At 36.5% G+C, this 18,925-nt stretch overlaps 1 protein-coding gene across 13 annotated transcripts in view; it reads right to left on the minus strand.

Annotated features, from left to right (window-relative positions):
• Positions 1 to 18,925, minus strand: part of LOC115444119 (CUGBP Elav-like family member 1) — a 465,041-nt gene that overhangs the window by 75,300 nt on the left and 370,816 nt on the right. Inside the window, exon 1 of one of the 13 annotated variants that reach the window (XM_037442242.1) lies at positions 15,241 to 15,486. The exons of the other annotated variants lie outside the window; for them this stretch is intronic. Within the exon in view, the coding sequence (XP_037298139.1) occupies positions 15,241 to 15,361 (121 nt within the window). The 5' untranslated portion in view covers positions 15,362 to 15,486. Of the gene's footprint in view, positions 1 to 15,240; positions 15,487 to 18,925 lie in introns of those variants that run through there. 13 annotated transcript variants of the gene reach the window in all.

An 18,925-nucleotide genomic window follows, 5' to 3' on the forward strand; every position in this document is an offset into this window, starting at 1 on the left:
GTTATCGGATTAAACATGGAGATTGGAATTGTTTATTAAAAATGTTTGTTAGACACACAAATTATTGTTAGCAAAATAGTACGCAATTATTGCTAGAAAACGTTACTACATCTGAACATGTGCAATGAAAAGTGAATATCGAATTCTCGCCTTCGTTGACGTATACTAAGTCTTTTGTTTGATAGATAATAAAATAAAACTATTGCTAGCAATCATAATTTCTCCGTCTAAATGAGGCTTAATAGCTTATGTATTAAACTTACATATGGCATAGTTTCCACCCTAATTCATGGGTTTGCGTTATTAGAGTCAACAGTTGGTTGACAAATAGTAGTAGATAAAAGTAGTTTCAAGAGATTTAATCGAATTTGTATGACTTAAATTTAAAATCATTCTAGAATAGTTGTATTCGAAATTTAAATTTCAACATTATGTCCATGGAACGCTACCTTTTCCGTTCCAGGCTGTATCGATTGCTTCCATTACCCGTCAGCTTGCTTTTACACGGACTTTGTTGTCGATGCTTTTAATGGAAGCATTTGGACAGATACGTACGTTAAACTATAAAAATATATTTAAATAATACAGCACTTTCATCAATGTAAATAGAATTATTTATAATCCACTACATTATACTATATGCTCATAATATAAATTTGGGTGTATTAATAACCCGTTCGAACCTGAATGATTTTAATTTTTTTAGAAAATCACGTATTTATGCCACATCTAGACTCATTCAAATTAAGTCACTCGACTTGGGAATCAAATTCAATACCTCTTACACCTAAGTCTACTGCAATCAGTTCAATGAGGTGAATATATGCCTTTAAAACTTACTGCCAGCAATCTTTAATCACGTAACTGGCTCCCACAAGGCTGCAATACGCCTAAATCGTAAACAAATAGTGATGCGCCACAACACTTATCGATAAACAACCAACTAGACACAGTAGGAAAATCTGCGAACCGTATAAAATGGACTGGCTGCGGTGTATAAAATAAATAAAGATTTTACAGTCAGCATCCGCGGGCCAGACGTGTCGCGGGTTAAAGAGAATAGATGCACCGCACTGCAATATTGATTCAATACGCGAGTGCGCGGCTATTAGGGCTGTAGTACATCATGGGGATTAAATAAAATAATTTAAAAAAAAATGCTAGTCTAAATGCATGGAAAGTGAATGAATAAATGGAAAGTGCATTTATCTAATTTTAGAGTTTTCTAGCTTATGAAAGTAGTAGGTTAAATTCGGTGTTGCATTAATTTCATTATCTAAAAATTTTAAGACTATTTTCAATAATAGATTTCAATAAAAAAATATTATCATGCTCTCTATGCAAAGGTATCATCCGTTGTTGCTAACAGTCAAATGGGGTTTAGCATGCATTGAAAAAGCATTGAATTATACAATATAGTCATTTTTACTTCGCTTTATTACCTGAGGGATCGAAAAGCCAGCATTCGCGCGCTTGTTCCCCCAAAAATCGTAGCGATAAAGTAAATTTATAGGACGTTTAATACATTTTTATTGTTCGAAAAGCCATTAGCTATTGAAAACCGTTAATGCTTTCATAATGGTGGCGATGTAATAACTGTAAACTAAATTGACTCCACCGTGTTCATAAATGGACCGAAAATTGTTTAATACATTAATGAAAGGCTTTGTTGAAAACTCAACGCGCTTTGTGCTCAGTATCCTTGCCTATTAGTCAAATAATATTAATTAATTAATGATAATGCTTTAAACTTTATTAATTAACTCAAACCCTCCAAAATTTTTAAGTTTAACTACATTTATACGGATATTTATAATATATAAATATCAATATGATAGGAAGGACAACATAAAATGAACAGTTTATCTTGTTATTTTGAATAAATTAATAATAAATAATTCCTAATATATCATTATAATATAGTCATCGTACTATAATAAAAACATGATAGGTAAATTTTACTATTAGTGTAAGTATTAAAATTAACACAATGAAATATATTTTTTCAAAATAATTTCAATTTAATCAATAGCTCGTTTCGGCATTCGTAACAGCGACAGCCCTGGCGTTCATACGGAGCCAATCGCGCGTCCGCCGCGACGGCTCCACATTTTACCACGGTTTAACTGTAACGTTTACACGGCTGGCTAGACACACGCGACGCGACTTCGCTCCGGTTCACAGCGCGCATTGTAAACTTTACATTATCGATGTTCACGTCATTGGAACGCACACGAGTTTCTAATACTCGTCCGTGAATAATTTTTATGACGTCGTATACAATTGTGTGTGTAATTAAATTAATGTAACGACTACTGTTTACCTTGATGTTGGGTAATTGAGATGTATCGGTTTTTGTGCATTACAATTAGTTTTCGTATGTGAAAATGGCTGCTAATTGTTCAAGCTAAATTTGCAAGTAAAAACTTAAAAATTATGAACTTTCTGACTATCAGGAGCCGAATTCTCTATGCTACACTTTATTTTGACAGTACGTAAACAAGCACGTAACACACCTCATTGGGCCCTTATTCTGTATGATAGTGTAAACGCGTAACGCGGCCGTGTCATGTTATCTTCGAGAAATGTGTGTGGAATGGTATTCTGTAAGCCAAATTTCTATAGTCCTAAACATGATGCGTTGTGTTACGTGCTTGTTACGCTGTTAAAATAACGTGCGGGATAGAGAATAAGGCCCCAGGAGCCGAATTCTCTATGCTACACTTTATTTTGACAGTACGTAAACAAGCACGTAACACACCTCATTGCGTTTAAGACAACAGATATTGGCACATAGAATGTCATTCCACGTTTCACGACGATAACGTAACGCGGTCGTGTTACGAGTTTACAATTTCATAGAGGCTAAGGGCCCAAGTTGATCTACGAAAACTTGTGCAGGGGCCTTATTCTCTATCCCGCACGTTATTTTAACAGTGTGTAACAAGCACGGAACACAACGCATCATGTTTAGGACTATAGAAATTTGGCTTACAGAATACCATTCCACGCACATTTCCCAAAGATAACATGACACGGCCGCGTTACGCGTTCACACTATCATACAGAATAAGGGCCCAGGTTTTTGGATTCGTGAATAAACTTGACTGAATTTTTTATTTAACGTGGTTGTTCCCTAGCGTGTTACGGGATGTGAGCAGCAAATTGAGTCCACCCGTTGGCTTACTTTTACAAGGTCCTATGTTTATATTTATTTATGTTGCAAAATCAGATTACAATTTTTCATATTGATAAACATTACAAAAAATAAAATAATGATATAATGGTGACCACTTAAACGAAACGACACGAAATAGACTGTATATGTGATATGTATAATCAAGTTTGCACATCAAATATAACACAAAACCAGGAATAGTGAGCCAGCTAAATCTGTATGCGAATGCGTAATAATTGCGGAGACGCGTATAATTTCGTATGAGTGAGTGAGGTTCACCTAAGTCCCGGTCAAACCGGTCTATTCATTCACTTTAGCTTGAGTGTGGCGTACGAACCTAACATTACTCACCAGTTTAAAGCCATAGTAACACTATGCTCAATAAAATTAACGTCACGAATGTTTGTACATGCGTCACGGCGACAAACCAATTGGAATCCACTAAAAAAACACTCAAAGTCGTCCTGCATAACATTACTTGTAATTCGAAACGGATACAACTTACGTTGCGTGAGAAATGTTAGGAAAGTGCATAAAGACTTTGTAGAGGAATGAACCGTGGTAAAATGTTAAGTAGTTAGAGATTTGGATATCCTCGGAGGGATAAGAGGAAAGGAGGAAAGGAGAGGTATAAAGCACTGTATGAACCGAATATATTTAATGGTAAAGTATTGAGCTTGCTAATATATGTGTATGTCTCCGGATTTTTTAAAAAGAAATTACTCAGTCTCAGCTCAGAGTCAGGAAGTTGGCGGTGTGGTTTTACTTGTGATAGGTTTCTTATATGTGAGAGTCCGCCTGGGTAGGTACCACCGCAATGTCTATTTCTGCCGCCAAGCAGCAGTATGTATTCACTGTTGTGTTCCGGTTTGAAGGACATTATAGCCAGTGTAAATACTGGACATAATGACATTTAACATCTCATGTCTCCGAATGGCGAGCGTAGTGGAATACCAAACAATACTTTGTAATTCAAGGTGTTGGATGGTGTTTCTACTGTTTATGGGCGGTCGTATCGCTTACCATCAGGCGAACGGCAAGCTCGTCTCGTCATTAAAAGCGAAATAAATTACTCCCGTGCTTCAGAAAGCACGTAAAGCCGTTGGTCCTGCGTCTGATGTCTCTCCGGTCGTGTGGGATTGCCGTTTCACCGGACTATTAAGGCGATACCTCAAGGTCCATTTTCATACATTTTGTTTCACCTTTAATCTGGGTAACTAAACATGGATATTTCTGCCTTTAAAATTTCGTCATATTAAATTTTAAAGGCCGAAATATCCATGATTATTAATTATTTTTACGTTTTTCTTTCAACTGCGAGAACTAATCACTAACTAGACGTGAATTTAAATTCTTTACTTGCCAATACTTGTTTAGTTACCCAGATTAAAGCCGAAACAAAATGTATGAAAATGGACCTTGAGGTATCGCCTTAAAGTGAAGAAATAAAGCACCTGCGTAGTGCGCACACTATTGTGCACTATAACATCTCCTGCGCACTTGGCTGATCTCCGCTAAGAATGGCCGCCGTCGCCGATGTTCGGTCAGGAAGGAATCAATCATTGCCCTTGTTTAACACATCATTAACTATTCTTGTTTTCAGTTTTGTTTCGTAAGAGCAGGGGTACCTATACTGATGGACCTTGCATATGGAAGACCTATGTTTTTTCCTACTTCGCACACCGCTACTAGCTTGACTTACGGGTTATGTAAGTTAGTAGCTACTCTATATTGTATGATCGATGACATTACGAATAGGAGACGTCTAGTCACAATAGTAAAAGCGTTTCTAACAAGGATGATATAACAAACACATCTACTAGATTACGTGAACTTTCTCACATGCCCAATGACTTCACCCGTAGAAACTGTCGCACGACAATTCCATACCAAAAATGACATACAATTTTTATTCACCGTGCGAATGTGTGACTCATTAGTGATGTGGAACAATGGATGCGGTGCGGTGTCGCAATGTTGGAGATAAGGGCGCGCGCACATCACGTTTAATAAGCCGACGACTCGCACGAGTGCGTGCAGGCTGCGAAAATATCAATATAAAGTCTCGTGAAATGCAGTGCAAAAGTGCATCTAATCGTTTTAATATGCATTAACAAGAACTTGTTCATCATAGGCTTAGAAATGACTGCGACTTGGTATCCAATGACTCAGTCACACAGAATCATATTATATGACTGACAAAATTTAGGGTCTTATAGCAAGTATTCATGGGCGTCTTTGTCACCGTAACAATCGATATGCTGTTTGATCATTCAGTATAAAACCACCATGACTATTAGACAAAATGTCGAATAGGATATGCGAATATAAACGGCTGAACGCCGCCTGTCACACGTGTGTGAGTTATCGGTCGGTGTCGCATTACGAGCCGGGTATGTGTCGATGCCCTGGCTAATTATATCAACTGATATTGAATTTTAGAATGACATTTAAATATTTTTAGCCTACAGGTAAATGTTTCACTAGTGATGTATAATATGGTCATGGTTTGAGCAATAACCAGTCCCACTGGTCCAATGCTCCATTCTGAGAATAGAAGCGATTTTAAGGGAGGTGAATTCGTTTGGTGCCTTGCGTCGTATTGTTTTGCTTTAGTCTGGAGCTCACGTTGGTTAAGGCTGCCAATGTCTGAGAATAAGTGCACTGGCTCTAATATTCATTGTTCATATTAGGGTGAATTAAACTCCTTATTTTTTAAAGTCGTTGAAAAAAGTCGCACTATCTTCACATATTGTTTAGACGTGTCTTTTAAAATTATTCAGAAAGGAATCGGGCAGTTAGTGCAGCACGCTCATTGGCCGTTAAGTCGGGCAATTACCTTACTTTCGTCTTGCCGGTATTGACCTCGGACAACGTATCTATGCAATAAAAACATCTTAGGCTAAACCAATATGGTGCTATAATACGCGTGATTTGATTAATACAAATGACGTCGGTATGAAATGTTTTAGAGCTCGGTCGCGCGATGAGTTTAGACGTAGTGATTTATTATGTTAAATGTAGGTACATACTGTAACTGACTTTTCAAATGACCAACACCTCATCACAGGCTGCAGAGTCTTCGGAACGTCGAGACAACATTAGAATATAAAAAACCTCGATAAAATCCGTAAAAAAGTTTTCTTTTGCGTTTAAACGTGATGACGACGTTTTTTAAACGCAATTAAAACGCACATGCCGTAAGGATCTATGTATTTTTATATTTAAGTGCGTGCGCTGAAAATGCGCAGAGTATGTGCGTATAAAAAACGCGTGTTTTTTCCCATGTTTTAAATACAATATTGTGCAAAAGCCTTTAGAGTTAAAATTATAACAGTATTTCATTTTGAATTATAATTGATTCTGAACATTAAATGTATAATTATATTTGACTATACTTTTATTCAATCATATATTTATAAATTTTTATACTTAAACTATAGAATACGGTGTTTTTATCTGTAGAAGCAAGCATAACTGTTAATAGGTACTATCGTTAATGGGTGATGAAACAAGTAAGCAGAAGAAGATACTTGTCGAAATACTAAAAAAGACGCGATGTTTAGTTATTTTTTCCAGTACCTAATTATTCAAAGTGACTCTCTTAGGGACAATAGATCTTATTCGAGCGGTTGGTATTTGATAGTAATTTGTAACAAATCTTTCCTTTGTCAAACACTATTGTTGGTCCGAAATTTTAAATGCGACCTAAACTACTGCGTATTTAAAGTACATTTTCCAACGTTTTGAGTAAAAATGTGGATGCTTTAAACCTCCACATTTATACAGAAAACAATGCCCACATAACTAACCACAGTGTGACATATAGTTTCCAAGTGTTTTCTCGCACACTTGTGCAAACAGACCACGTGCCGTGCGCCCGCGCAGCCTTTCTGATACTTATCTCGAGGATTATGTGAGTTTTAACGATAACAATCGCGTTTAAGTTACCCATACGAGTGTTTGAGAATATTTGAATCAATATTTTAGGGGTGTGCATGCTTTTAATAGCTAAAATATAATACAATAAATGAAGATACGTTATTTACGCATTTAGAAATATATACGAAAGACATCAACGTATACATAATATTGGTTTGCTATTGAACGAAATTTGCAAAACATAAAATAAAAATATAATTTTTTCATAACTTTATGGATATTGATACTGTACTGCTACAATTGTGCAAACAGACCACGTGGCCTGCGCCGGCGCAGCCACATAGATATTGATCTTTGGATTATTGTCTTCAGAGTGAAGCGATAAAAATACTCGCGTTACTTGTAAATCATCTTAATTTTTCATTTTATTGGATGATTCTACGATTTTAAAGTGTTTGTGTATTTAAGTTTTTTTTTATTTTTCTTGTTTTAAAGGTTAAGTTGGTAACCAATAAGGATGAAGTACAATATTAGCACATTTCATTATTTTGAAAGTAGATTTTAACTCATTTTTAATACCTACAATCAATCTAATATATCTCATAAAATAAATTAAATCGCTCCAATTTTCAAAATATCACCCAATCAAGCATTTATTGTTTTCGATATTGAAACAGCAAAGTTACGTTAACGTATCTTTTACTGTCGAGTTGGGACGCATTTCAAACGTCTCCAAACTAACAAAAATTGAATACAACATAAAACCCACATACTTGGTTCGGTTATCGGCCCACTGTTTCCGGCGTGTACTTCATTAATTCACCTGGTTATCGCCCAGGTGACTTGTGCGTTATGACTTTAAATATATGATTTTTTAATCCACCTTCACGTATGAAGTATTCGACTGGTGGGCAGTTTCCTTGAATTTTTTTTATTGTCATCGCAATAGCTGCGTCAGATTTATTTTTGGAATTAATCAATGCATCCATCTAGACGAATTCCGGCCACGTCGGCAAATCATAACGTAGATGTGGTGAGCTGATAAGCAGGAAATATTATAGTGTACAAGTGTGTGCTCAATACACATATAGACTTTCTGTTCGGTTACACTCATATTCTGATTAGATGTCAATTCGAAATGACTGGAGAGAGATCAGGCGCAGGACCAACGGCTTTATGCGCTTCCCGAAGCACGGAGGTATCATACTGCCAACTTCCTGACTCCTGGCTGCGACTGTTGCGTCACAACTTTGCGACACAATTTTTTTTGGCCCGACCCGCGTTTCGATCCCAGGACCTCAGCACGGTAGTACGCCACCGAGACACCTTTTGAAATATTATGACTCTGATCACGTTATTTTATGCAGACACCCAGATCACCCAGATCACGATATTTTATTCAAACACCCATAACAGACATGAATCTGTTATTAAAGGGGTAAGCGGAGACGCAACTAGCGCACCTATTTTTCGCCGTATATATGATGACGCGTCATGACGTGATTGAGGATGAGTTGAGAATATGATGATGATTGCACTAGAAGGTTTTCTATGTCAGATCGTAAAGTCAACAAGTTTTTGTTTTATATTATGTACACAGTGCATACACGCTTAGAGAAAGTTGTGCCTTTGATGAGGTTTTGGTTTCAATTCCAGTCACGCTAAAGCACGTAGAGTTTACGCACATTTAAGCGACAATCGCTAATCTTTTAGGTAGAGCGATTTAAATTCTGATTTTAAAAAGAAATTTCATAACAATTATGCTATTTACTGTGAACAAAAAAGTATATTCTCATGATATTAAAATTGTAAATATATATATAATAAGGTCAAATGACGCAGACAAATATGGTGATTCCAAATATTTGTACAACTCATTTTCAGTACATTAGTCGTTTAGATATGATTGCCTTTCAAGCATTGATATAATATAAAAATAAATTTATGTTTGGATGTACCCCATGGACTCCAAAACGCCTGGAGTGATGTTAGTGAAATTTTTAGATCATTTTCAGATTAGTCCAGCGGGTTATGCGGTGGAGTTTCGTAGCGATCAGACCATTAAAAGTCATCTGGTTATAAAAAATAAGTGCTACCTGAACGAAGCCGGAGCAAGCCGGTTGTATGCGAGTATATGGAGTAATATATATACTCGCATAGTATATAGCGGGTGTTTACTTACAGTGAGAGAACTTTAAATTTCAATAAAATACAGAAATGTATTTAATTATTTATATACATGGGATAGGGTATATTTGAAAAAAAAAATTAGGGCAATTTTGTTTCAGTATGATGTTGAGCATGTGGCCACTATAGCTAGCGTATACACTATACATGACATAATCTTGAAGCTCCAACTGCCAAGTGAATTCAATGTATACTAACAAGATTTTTTTGTATTAAGTATATTTCAATTTCAATTTCTCACCTTGTAAAATAATTTTTATATTGTTATCAAAACTCGATCATTAATCCGGTCTAAACAGATTTCTCAACACACACGTTAAACCAGACGAACAATAAACAGAAACAATCCACAAACAAACAACATTAAACAACCGATATGCAACCAATTAGACTTCAGACTCAATAATGTTTGCGCACATAGAAATTCTTTTAGTCTCACAGGTTTGTTTGTTTTGTTCAGCGTATGAGACGCGATACAAACATTAATATCGAAGGAATGTTCAATTGTTATGCTGTGTAAATAAACATTGCGCTATAATGTCGCAGGTATTCGATGAATGCATCGCGTATTTAGGGTAGGAGGAGACGCGAATCGCACACTGTAGTCAGGACTGTCACTTGATGCTATCCCATCACGTGGGCGCTTATTATATTATAGTCTGAGTATATTTAAAAAAAGCGGCGACAGCCTAGTTGGTTGTGGAACGGACTGCCGAGACGAATGTCCGCAGGTTCAAATCCCAAGGGCACATACCTCTGACTTTTCTAAAAAGTCATGTGTGTATACTTTGTGAATTATCGCTTGCTTTAACGGTGAAGGAAAACATCGTGAGGAAACCTGCATATCTAAGAAATTTTCTATAGGAATTTTCGAGGGTGTGTGAAGTCTACCAATCCGGACTAGGCCAGCGTGGTGGACTAAGGCCTAATCCCTCTCAGTAGTAGAGGAGGCCAGTGCCCAACAGTGGGACAATATAATACAGAGCTGATATTACTATAATAATATGTTTTACAGAATCACAAATGTCACATGAGTGATACGATATAAGCTGGATCATGTGTACAGTAGTTGCAACTTTGCCTATCATATAATGTGTGATAACTTCCGTATGTATGTCAGAGTATTAAAACGAAGATTTCTTTTCCTTGAAACTTTTGTTTCCACCTTGAAAACTCTTTTACTAATAGAGATCACTATTGTTGTATGTCCTACTCAGAGGGGGAGGGGCGATAGTAATCTCAAATTTTTATCAAGAAGGGTATTTAATATGGGCAGTTCCAATTATTACTTCACAAGTACATGTAAAAGTATACCATATATAATTTTGTTGAATTCGGGAGAGGGACGGGGGGGACTTGGCGAAGCATATTAAAATATGTAACATGTGCATAATTTATTTAAACGTAGTAAAGTTTAATACTCGAATTGTGGTTTTAAAATATATTTAATAATGTAATAACAATTTTGAAGGCAAACGTGCGGAGCTATGTCTGAAAATGTTACATATGTAAAATTTTAACGGTGAATTATCGACATTTCAAAATTGGACGTCACGCTTTTCTCCGAAAGTGTAGGCAGAGATGCATCTAGAACAAATGCATGTTGCCAATGATATTTTCAGTGAAATGATGTGATAGATGGCGGACACGTGTCAAACCGGACAATAGATTTGAATTTAATTCCGTATAATTTTCATTATTGGATTAACAGAATTGAACTACGTATCTTCCGGTTGAAAGCCGTCATAACATATGACTCACGACGCTTAGAGCAACTAGATAAAAATCCGTGTCTTATATCTGCGTAGTTTAAAATTGCTAAATTGCGTTAATTGGTTAAGACGGAATCAATCACATTATTTTGTATTCCCCCATGCAGTGATCATTGTACACAAGATGTTAAAATTCTCCAAAGCGGCAGACGTAAGTGTCGCGTTCTGGGATCAGTTTGTGTATATTCAAATAGACCGCCATACTCGTGTCGAATGGCAAGGGGTAGATTCTAGTCAATCGACATTTTATCTGCACCCAACTCTGCTTACAATCAGGTCCAGTGGGGACACAATGGCGTGCAATTCGTCGCCATATTGTTATATTATTAAGTACTATGCACGTTGTTCGTTAAATCTCACACGGTTAAATTTAAACTGACTCAAATAAATGAGAACTGCGATGTGAACACAACTACTGTCTGTTACAGCATGTACAAATGTTTGTATATTTAATCGATCATTAAACAGTGAATATTTCAATTGTATATTAGTATTTTCTTTCGACTTTAAATGCGTAATATTTTTTTCGGTATAAGTGCGATGGATTAAAGATTAAAATTGCACCTGTGTGTAAAATCCGTGCATTTGTGTGAAAAACAAAGTGGTGTTTAGAGTTTCTTAGAAATGTACAACTTTCTCGATGTACAGTTTGCAACAAAAGTAGCTGAATTTTTTTAAAATTGCAAATTGCTTTTAAACGTTTATCACCGCATCAATAATAGTTTTTCTTCACTAAAATACAATAAAATTGGTTTACTTTAAGAAAAAAGAATACATATTTCAATTAAACTTAATATTATGTAATCTACTAATGATTAGGTAACTGGACTCGTGTAATTTACACACAGAAATTTGAAAATGGAACGTCGGCGGCGTAAGTACCGTCCGATGTAATGTGGGAAGGCTCTAAACGATCCTCATTCTACACTAGTCACGTAAATATCGTCAACTATGCTCGCAAAACACATTTTATTTTTAGTCCGTCCACCGAAATATTATTTGGACCTTTGACCTTTGGTACCATATAGGACACAGACACAAATAACCGTCTCTTGAGGATAGTATTCGATTGGTAATTGCTTCCGGCAGTGTCCTCACGAGGAAAGTGCGGGCGCGGGCGGAGGCGGAGGCGTGTTTATGAAAACTTGTTGAATGAAACGCCATCGCTTAATGCGTGCTCAGTCTCGCTCGCACATTATTCTGTCCCTTTCGTATTTACGCGAAATATGCATCTCTTGCAGCCAAGCTTTTGAGAAAAACTTATAAGCTATATTTTATGTTTGACACCTAATATAAATAAATAAATAATAAAGGTTTGTTCATCGAGTGTCAGAATCAGAATCTATACCTACTTTCACACTGGCATAATTATCGTTTATCAAGACGGAGCCACAATCCAAAAAACAATCATTGAATCGGGTTTCAGAATTATCTAGCTATTAAACTAATGGTGTAGAAACGACATCAATTCACACACTCGACAAAAAATAAACTCTGAGTAACTTAGATTTACAGATTCGTGACATTATTTTACTTAGTCTAGAAATGACTTGGATATACCAATTTAACAGGCTTGAAGACATATAATATTAAATTATTCAATTTACATGTCCAGAGCTTGTCAATGACTGACTAATGTTATGACACATCATGTTGACTAGTCAGAACTTCGACAATATTTATCAATATTAAATAAAAGCTTCATAATATAATAACGATTGCTTTGGTGGCATGGCGTGGTTGTATTTCGATACGACTCTCGTGTTGAGGTCTAGATAAAATGAAATATTGGATTTTTTCTCCTCAGTATCAACTCGGAATCTGGAGTCGTTCCAGGTAAATGGAAATGGGCTCGCCCTGTACCAAAAGGGGGTTAACATATATGGCAAAATGTGGATGTGTCACACGATATAAATCACTCATCATTTAAATAGTATTACAAACTATTTATAACTTTTTTAACAGTTTTTGTTATGTTTCTAACGTAGTTTTTTTTTTTATAATAATCTATTATTCTTTATAATATCGAGACTAAGATCATGAGTCAATAATTTTATTGCTGATGCGTTAGTCATTAGATATGACGCAGGGATGCTTCTTGCATCGTGGTTTCATTAATGTTTACGTTTCGTATCACCTTCACGGAGACAAACTTTTTAAAAATAAATATTTATGATTCTAATATTTTTTTTTTATCAGTAGAAAGCTACAGCATTATGTTAGACATACGGGTTATGTTTTTTTTTACTTACGCCTTGCGTGAACCGAATGTACCTCTAGTGTTTGAGAGGCATGAGGCCTGCTTTACCAATTTGTAAGAATATTGGGATAATGAATACTCGTCTGGAATTTACAGAATTGTCGTCTACAGATTTATTTTTACAATTTCAACTGTGTGTTGTCAAATTACTTTATGTGTTGTCCAGTCTAACATTCTTTTGATGCAATTATATTTTTTTCTAGGGTTGTCAAATTTCAATGCATTGCATTTACTTCTAGGGTTGTCGAATACAATTTGTTTAATTTATTTCCATTGAAATATAAAGTGCAAAGTGGCAATCCATATTCTCTGCCTATCCCTATGGGATAAAGGCGTGATATTATGTATGTATGTATGTATGAAATATATACGTGTTCTGTAGTGTTCGTGTTGTGTCACGACAATGCCGTGCACTCGGCAGTCACCGTGTCTATAGTCGACGCATGAGGATAAACGCAAAACGAGGAAACAAAATGATTTATTTCAGTAGCTATCATTCCTACAACAATAGTTTTAACACTTTTAATGACCACCGTTTTGTGTACTTTAAAGTTTGTACGATCTCGCAAAATTACATTTTTTTATAGGTACATCGCTTCCTATAAGTGTTTTACGTCGTGTGTTTTTCAGTTGAAAACAATATAACCAGATATCGTACTAAAGTGCTGGTTCGTATCTAATTAGTTTTTCATTCTAATAATTGAGGAAATATTGAGGTTATTTATAAATATGTATTTAGTTAATACGCAGTAGTTATGGTTAGGGTATCTATATATTTATGCCGTGTCTTGTGTAGATGGTCAGACCTAAACATTGAAATAGATTTAATATAACTTATAAATTATTCTTGGGGACTATTATCCCCTTGACTGTAGATTACCAGAGGTCCATGTCTCACATTATCAATATTTTTTATTGATAGGAGTCAACATTCTTTCTGGTATTGTGGGTGATTATTCGGCGAAGTCCGCTTACCATTAGAACCTGACTGTACTCGTCGGCAAAGAATACAAAATGCACTCAAACACAAAAATGTAGAGTACAATTTAAAATGTTAATTATTCAGCAGCATGGCAACAGAGCAAAATACTCCAGAATTATTTGCGGAAACATAACCGGCTATTTAAATTCTAGTACAAATGAATTCAAGTGTCATCGGATGCGAAAGCTGCATATCGTTTTGCCAGAGTACGCGCCGCAAAAACAGAATGTAACCAATGACAACTATCCTTCTTTTAGATTCGCAGGCGATTTGTGCAGGGAAACGGCTATCTGCCAATACGACAATGTGGAATCCCGTGGAATCGAATCAAAGAATTTCGATAGGCACCATTCTACCAATTGTTGAAATGCAAATTGCTAAAGAGACACCTTTGACATTGTATGAAAAACATTTGTAATTTTAAGCGTGGGTAACGGATCATTGTGCGTCTGTTGGTACATTCGATTCTCGGGTAAAAACTTGACCGGATCATAATACATTATTCCAAGACACCGTCAGTAGTCGTGACGTCATGATGACAAACAACTAACACAACATGCGGTAAACTGCATTTAAAAAAACTGCATACAAAAAATACCTCGTAAGAAATACGTAGACATTTTAAAATTAATACAACCCGGGACCGACAAATGGTTAGATAACGTAAGAATCTGAAACATAATCTGTTAAACATTTGTTTCACGCGGACACACATCATTTTCAGACGACGCGATGTATCGGTCAATGTCAGAGCGTTTTTCAACTCTCGCAGGCAGGAAAAATGTGTTTGCACGCAGATACACCTACGTTTTGTTTTGAATGCAACACTATTGTCATTATTAATGATGGCGTAATACGGATTTTTGGAATCCGATCGTTACAGATGACAAGAGGTCATCAGTTGATCCGGCCGGCTTACACCCGGCAACATGTTTGCAAACTGCACCGCTGGCAATGAATGAACACCGGCATATCGAACCTGGCACGTGATACGGCGTCGGGTTCGAAGGTGGCAGCCAGTAGGCGGCGCTGATGGGCGGATAACTCGAGCCGGTCCTGCCCGCGGCCTTGCCGCGTGCGCCGCCCGCCTCACCTCGCATCCTTCACTTCACTTCACTTCACAACACTTCACATGACGCGTCCGCGTTCAACCGCGTCCGAGACACAACTAATGTTATATCTAGTGAGGTGCGCGCGCGCTGACGAAGTACGGACGATCAGTCATTCTTCGCGGGCTCGTGTCACCTCGCGTCCCCCTCCTTGGTTGGGGGCCCTCCTCCCCGGCCCGCTCGGCCGTGTCTCGTCTACCTCACGGATGCTAATGAGCTCCGTCCTGCCGCGTCAGCGCGGTGCGTTGTTCAATTGCAGTCGGTAGCGTCGTCACTCCGCGGAGCCGTCGATAGGCGCGCGGCCGCAGCGCGTTTCGCTTTCAATTTCACAATCGATCGAACCTTCAAGCTGAATTATGATATTTAGAATCGATTTCGATGAGGTCGATTATTGCAATTTCATTGCAGTTAGATAAAGGCAGATGTTTTAGTTTCATTTTTCAATGTAATAATTTGACGCGCTACGTATTTTAGTCAATAGAAGGATGTTTAATGTGTTTGTTCTGAATAGGTATCAAAACACGTACACACGATCGGTTGTCACTTCAAGCACGGACACAGTGCTTCGTTGGTGGAATACGCGAGTAAGAGTGTTCGAAAAATCGTCACGCATCCACTCCGAGTGGCGGTCCGGTACGTGCCACGGGTTCTAATGTGTCTATACGCATTAAACTTGGTATAGATAGAAGAAGCGACAATGCGACACGTTATGGTGACCAAAATCAGTTCATGATAATTGTGTACTAAATAATTCATGAATTATAATGTATCCGAACACACACCAGTATGACGATCAGAGAAGCAACACTTTATGTGTGAAGTGGCGATAGCCTAGTTGGTTGTAAAACGAACTGCCAAAACGTATGTTCGCAGGTTCAAATTCCAAGGGCGCACACCTTTGACTTTTATAAAAATTACATGTATATTCTTCGTGAATTATCGCTTTGTTTAGCGATGAAGGAAAACATCGCAAGGAAACCTGCATACCTGCGAAGTTCTCTATAAGAATCTTGAAGGTATGTGAACTACTACCAACCCGCACTAGGTTATCGTGGTGGACTAAGGCCAAATCTCTCTCAGTAATAAATAAGACCCGTGCCCAGCAGTTGGATAATATATAATACAGGGCTGATTATTATTAATATACGTGCGAAGTATCAATAGAAGACGCTGTACGCGACTGAATGATGTAGTTTGCACTAGGTTTGAGTGGGAAGGGCCCATACAACCCGACTCCTGCCGGCTTCCCTTTCATGTTAAATCTAATTATCATAAAAGTGATTTGTAGAACATATTTATGCATGATAGTACCCATATATTGAGTCGGGTTACCTTTCAGAAAACTTCACCCCTTCGCAAACTAGGCTGACACTATAAAAATATACACATATAACACATTTTTATTATACTTAAAGAGAATAAATTTTATATTACATTGTTGAACATAGAGATTACTATTAACTGATAGAGCTCAGACAGACGTCATAATTTAGCTCACATAAAGTTTTTTTTAATCAAATAATTTCTATAGTACTCTCATAGGCCGCTTCGATACGTCCTGTTTTATACAATCAGGTAAAACGTATGCTCGTTAGCCTCAAATAACATATATTTTTTTAATGAATCTACCAGAGATCTCCTAGCCAGTGACTATGGAAGATCTTCCAAGATTTTACAGTATAGGTCTTCTCATCCTCAATGGGGACCCACGTATCCATCAAAACAGTAAACTTATCATGACATTAGCCAACTATAGCTCTCTTTCCGATCACCAAGAATGTACTAAAAGATTAACGTGCTAACATGAAACAATGAAATAAAAATGTGCTAACACCGTAGCGATTTGAATTTTATTTTTATTCATTCTGCCAAGGGCGCGCCGTTTCGCACTAATTAGAATTTCTCTCTCGATCGATTGATTCTAATTGTTAATTGTTGGAGTTGTGTTCTAATTTATAGGTATTGTGAATGATTGTGTAGATTTTGGTGTTGCTTTGAGGCAATTCCTTCAAGGCATAATGTAATTATGCGAAAACCATGGGTCGACCTAATAAATAAACAAATTATAAAGCTGGTATATATATACGTCCAGAGGAAATTTCACGAAGTCAAGTAATACTTATGGACACTAGACTGAGTGCAATTAATGCAAAGTAATCCGAGCCTTTGTAACAAGAGAACTTCACGCGTATTTGTAAAGTGCGCAGATTGCAATGTTAATTGTGATATAACCGAGTTGGAATTATTGCGTTCTAAGCGTTGATTTATATATGCTTAAAAACGATAAAAATTCAACACGAACGCCAAAACTGATGTGTCAAATGGACTGGTACAAAATAAAATAAAAAAAAAAAAACACGGGAAAGCGGCGTGTCTAGCTGTCATCACGAAGTTCACAAATTGAAAAAAGGATGGACATTGGACATATGTAATTTTTGCTTATATATGTATTTGCTATTTAATATCATAAAGAGAATAAGTTTAAGAATTCTGCAGAAGACTTGGAATGAAAACTCTAGTAACCCACACTAGTCTAGCGTGGTCGATTAATGTCCACATCCTCTCAGTAGTAAAGCAGTCGAGCGCCAGGCAATGGGACAGCATATAAAGCAGTCCTTGTATTTTCATTTCATTATTATTAAATGAATAGGGTAAGTTTCCGAAAGTTTCGCTTTCGAAACTTTTTTCTTATTATTATAAAATATAAGCCTAAATATGTTATGTATATATCTCATTTAACTACTTATTAAAGTCCAAAGATAGTATTTTAATGGGCTGCGGAGTTTGTAAAGGAGTTTTAATTGCACACTTTGGATACGGAACATGACCGATATGTTAAAACATATCTGGATCTAAAAAAGATGTTCCAAAAGTATCAAATCATTCGCCAACACATTCAACAAAACTTTCGAAGACTTTTATTGATATGTCAAAGTAAGTTCATTGTAACCATTGGCGTATATTATATAGACACGAACGTCCATGAACTATTTGTTCAAAATCTGAACTAAAATCGCAACCCATATGTCACTATTATAATCTATTTATTCACTCAAATAACAAATAATTTTACTTATTTCACTAATATTTTTATTCACATCCAAGTTTGCACTTAGACTAGCGTTTTTGTATTATGAGCGCATTCCGTACACAGCCACAAGCATCAATTTTGACAACATACTAAAATAAGTTTGAATGGATATTTCAATTCAGTTGAACACAGCGAATGTTCGGAACGCCAAATCTAGTACGTAGTACATATATATTGATATCAACCAATATTAAGGATAATGCAACAAACTTAAAACCATCTCTATGTTGTTACTATTCATTTTATTAAATCATCTGTGATTATTGAATTTAATTATTTATGTCCAGTACTATGTTGTACATAAACAATTGCGTCAGGAAGTCCAGTATGATTGACGCCTGTTTGATCATCGTTGACTTAATCATCAACGACTACCGATCATATAAATAGAATACATGCAGGTATACACGAAGTTCATAATATTATTGTTGTTTGTTTGTTATAAACAACTATAAACTCAAGAT

Source organism: Manduca sexta, chromosome 24, assembly GCF_014839805.1.
Source record: "Manduca sexta isolate Smith_Timp_Sample1 chromosome 24, JHU_Msex_v1.0, whole genome shotgun sequence".
Classification (NCBI taxonomy): Eukaryota; Metazoa; Arthropoda; class Insecta; order Lepidoptera; family Sphingidae; genus Manduca; species Manduca sexta.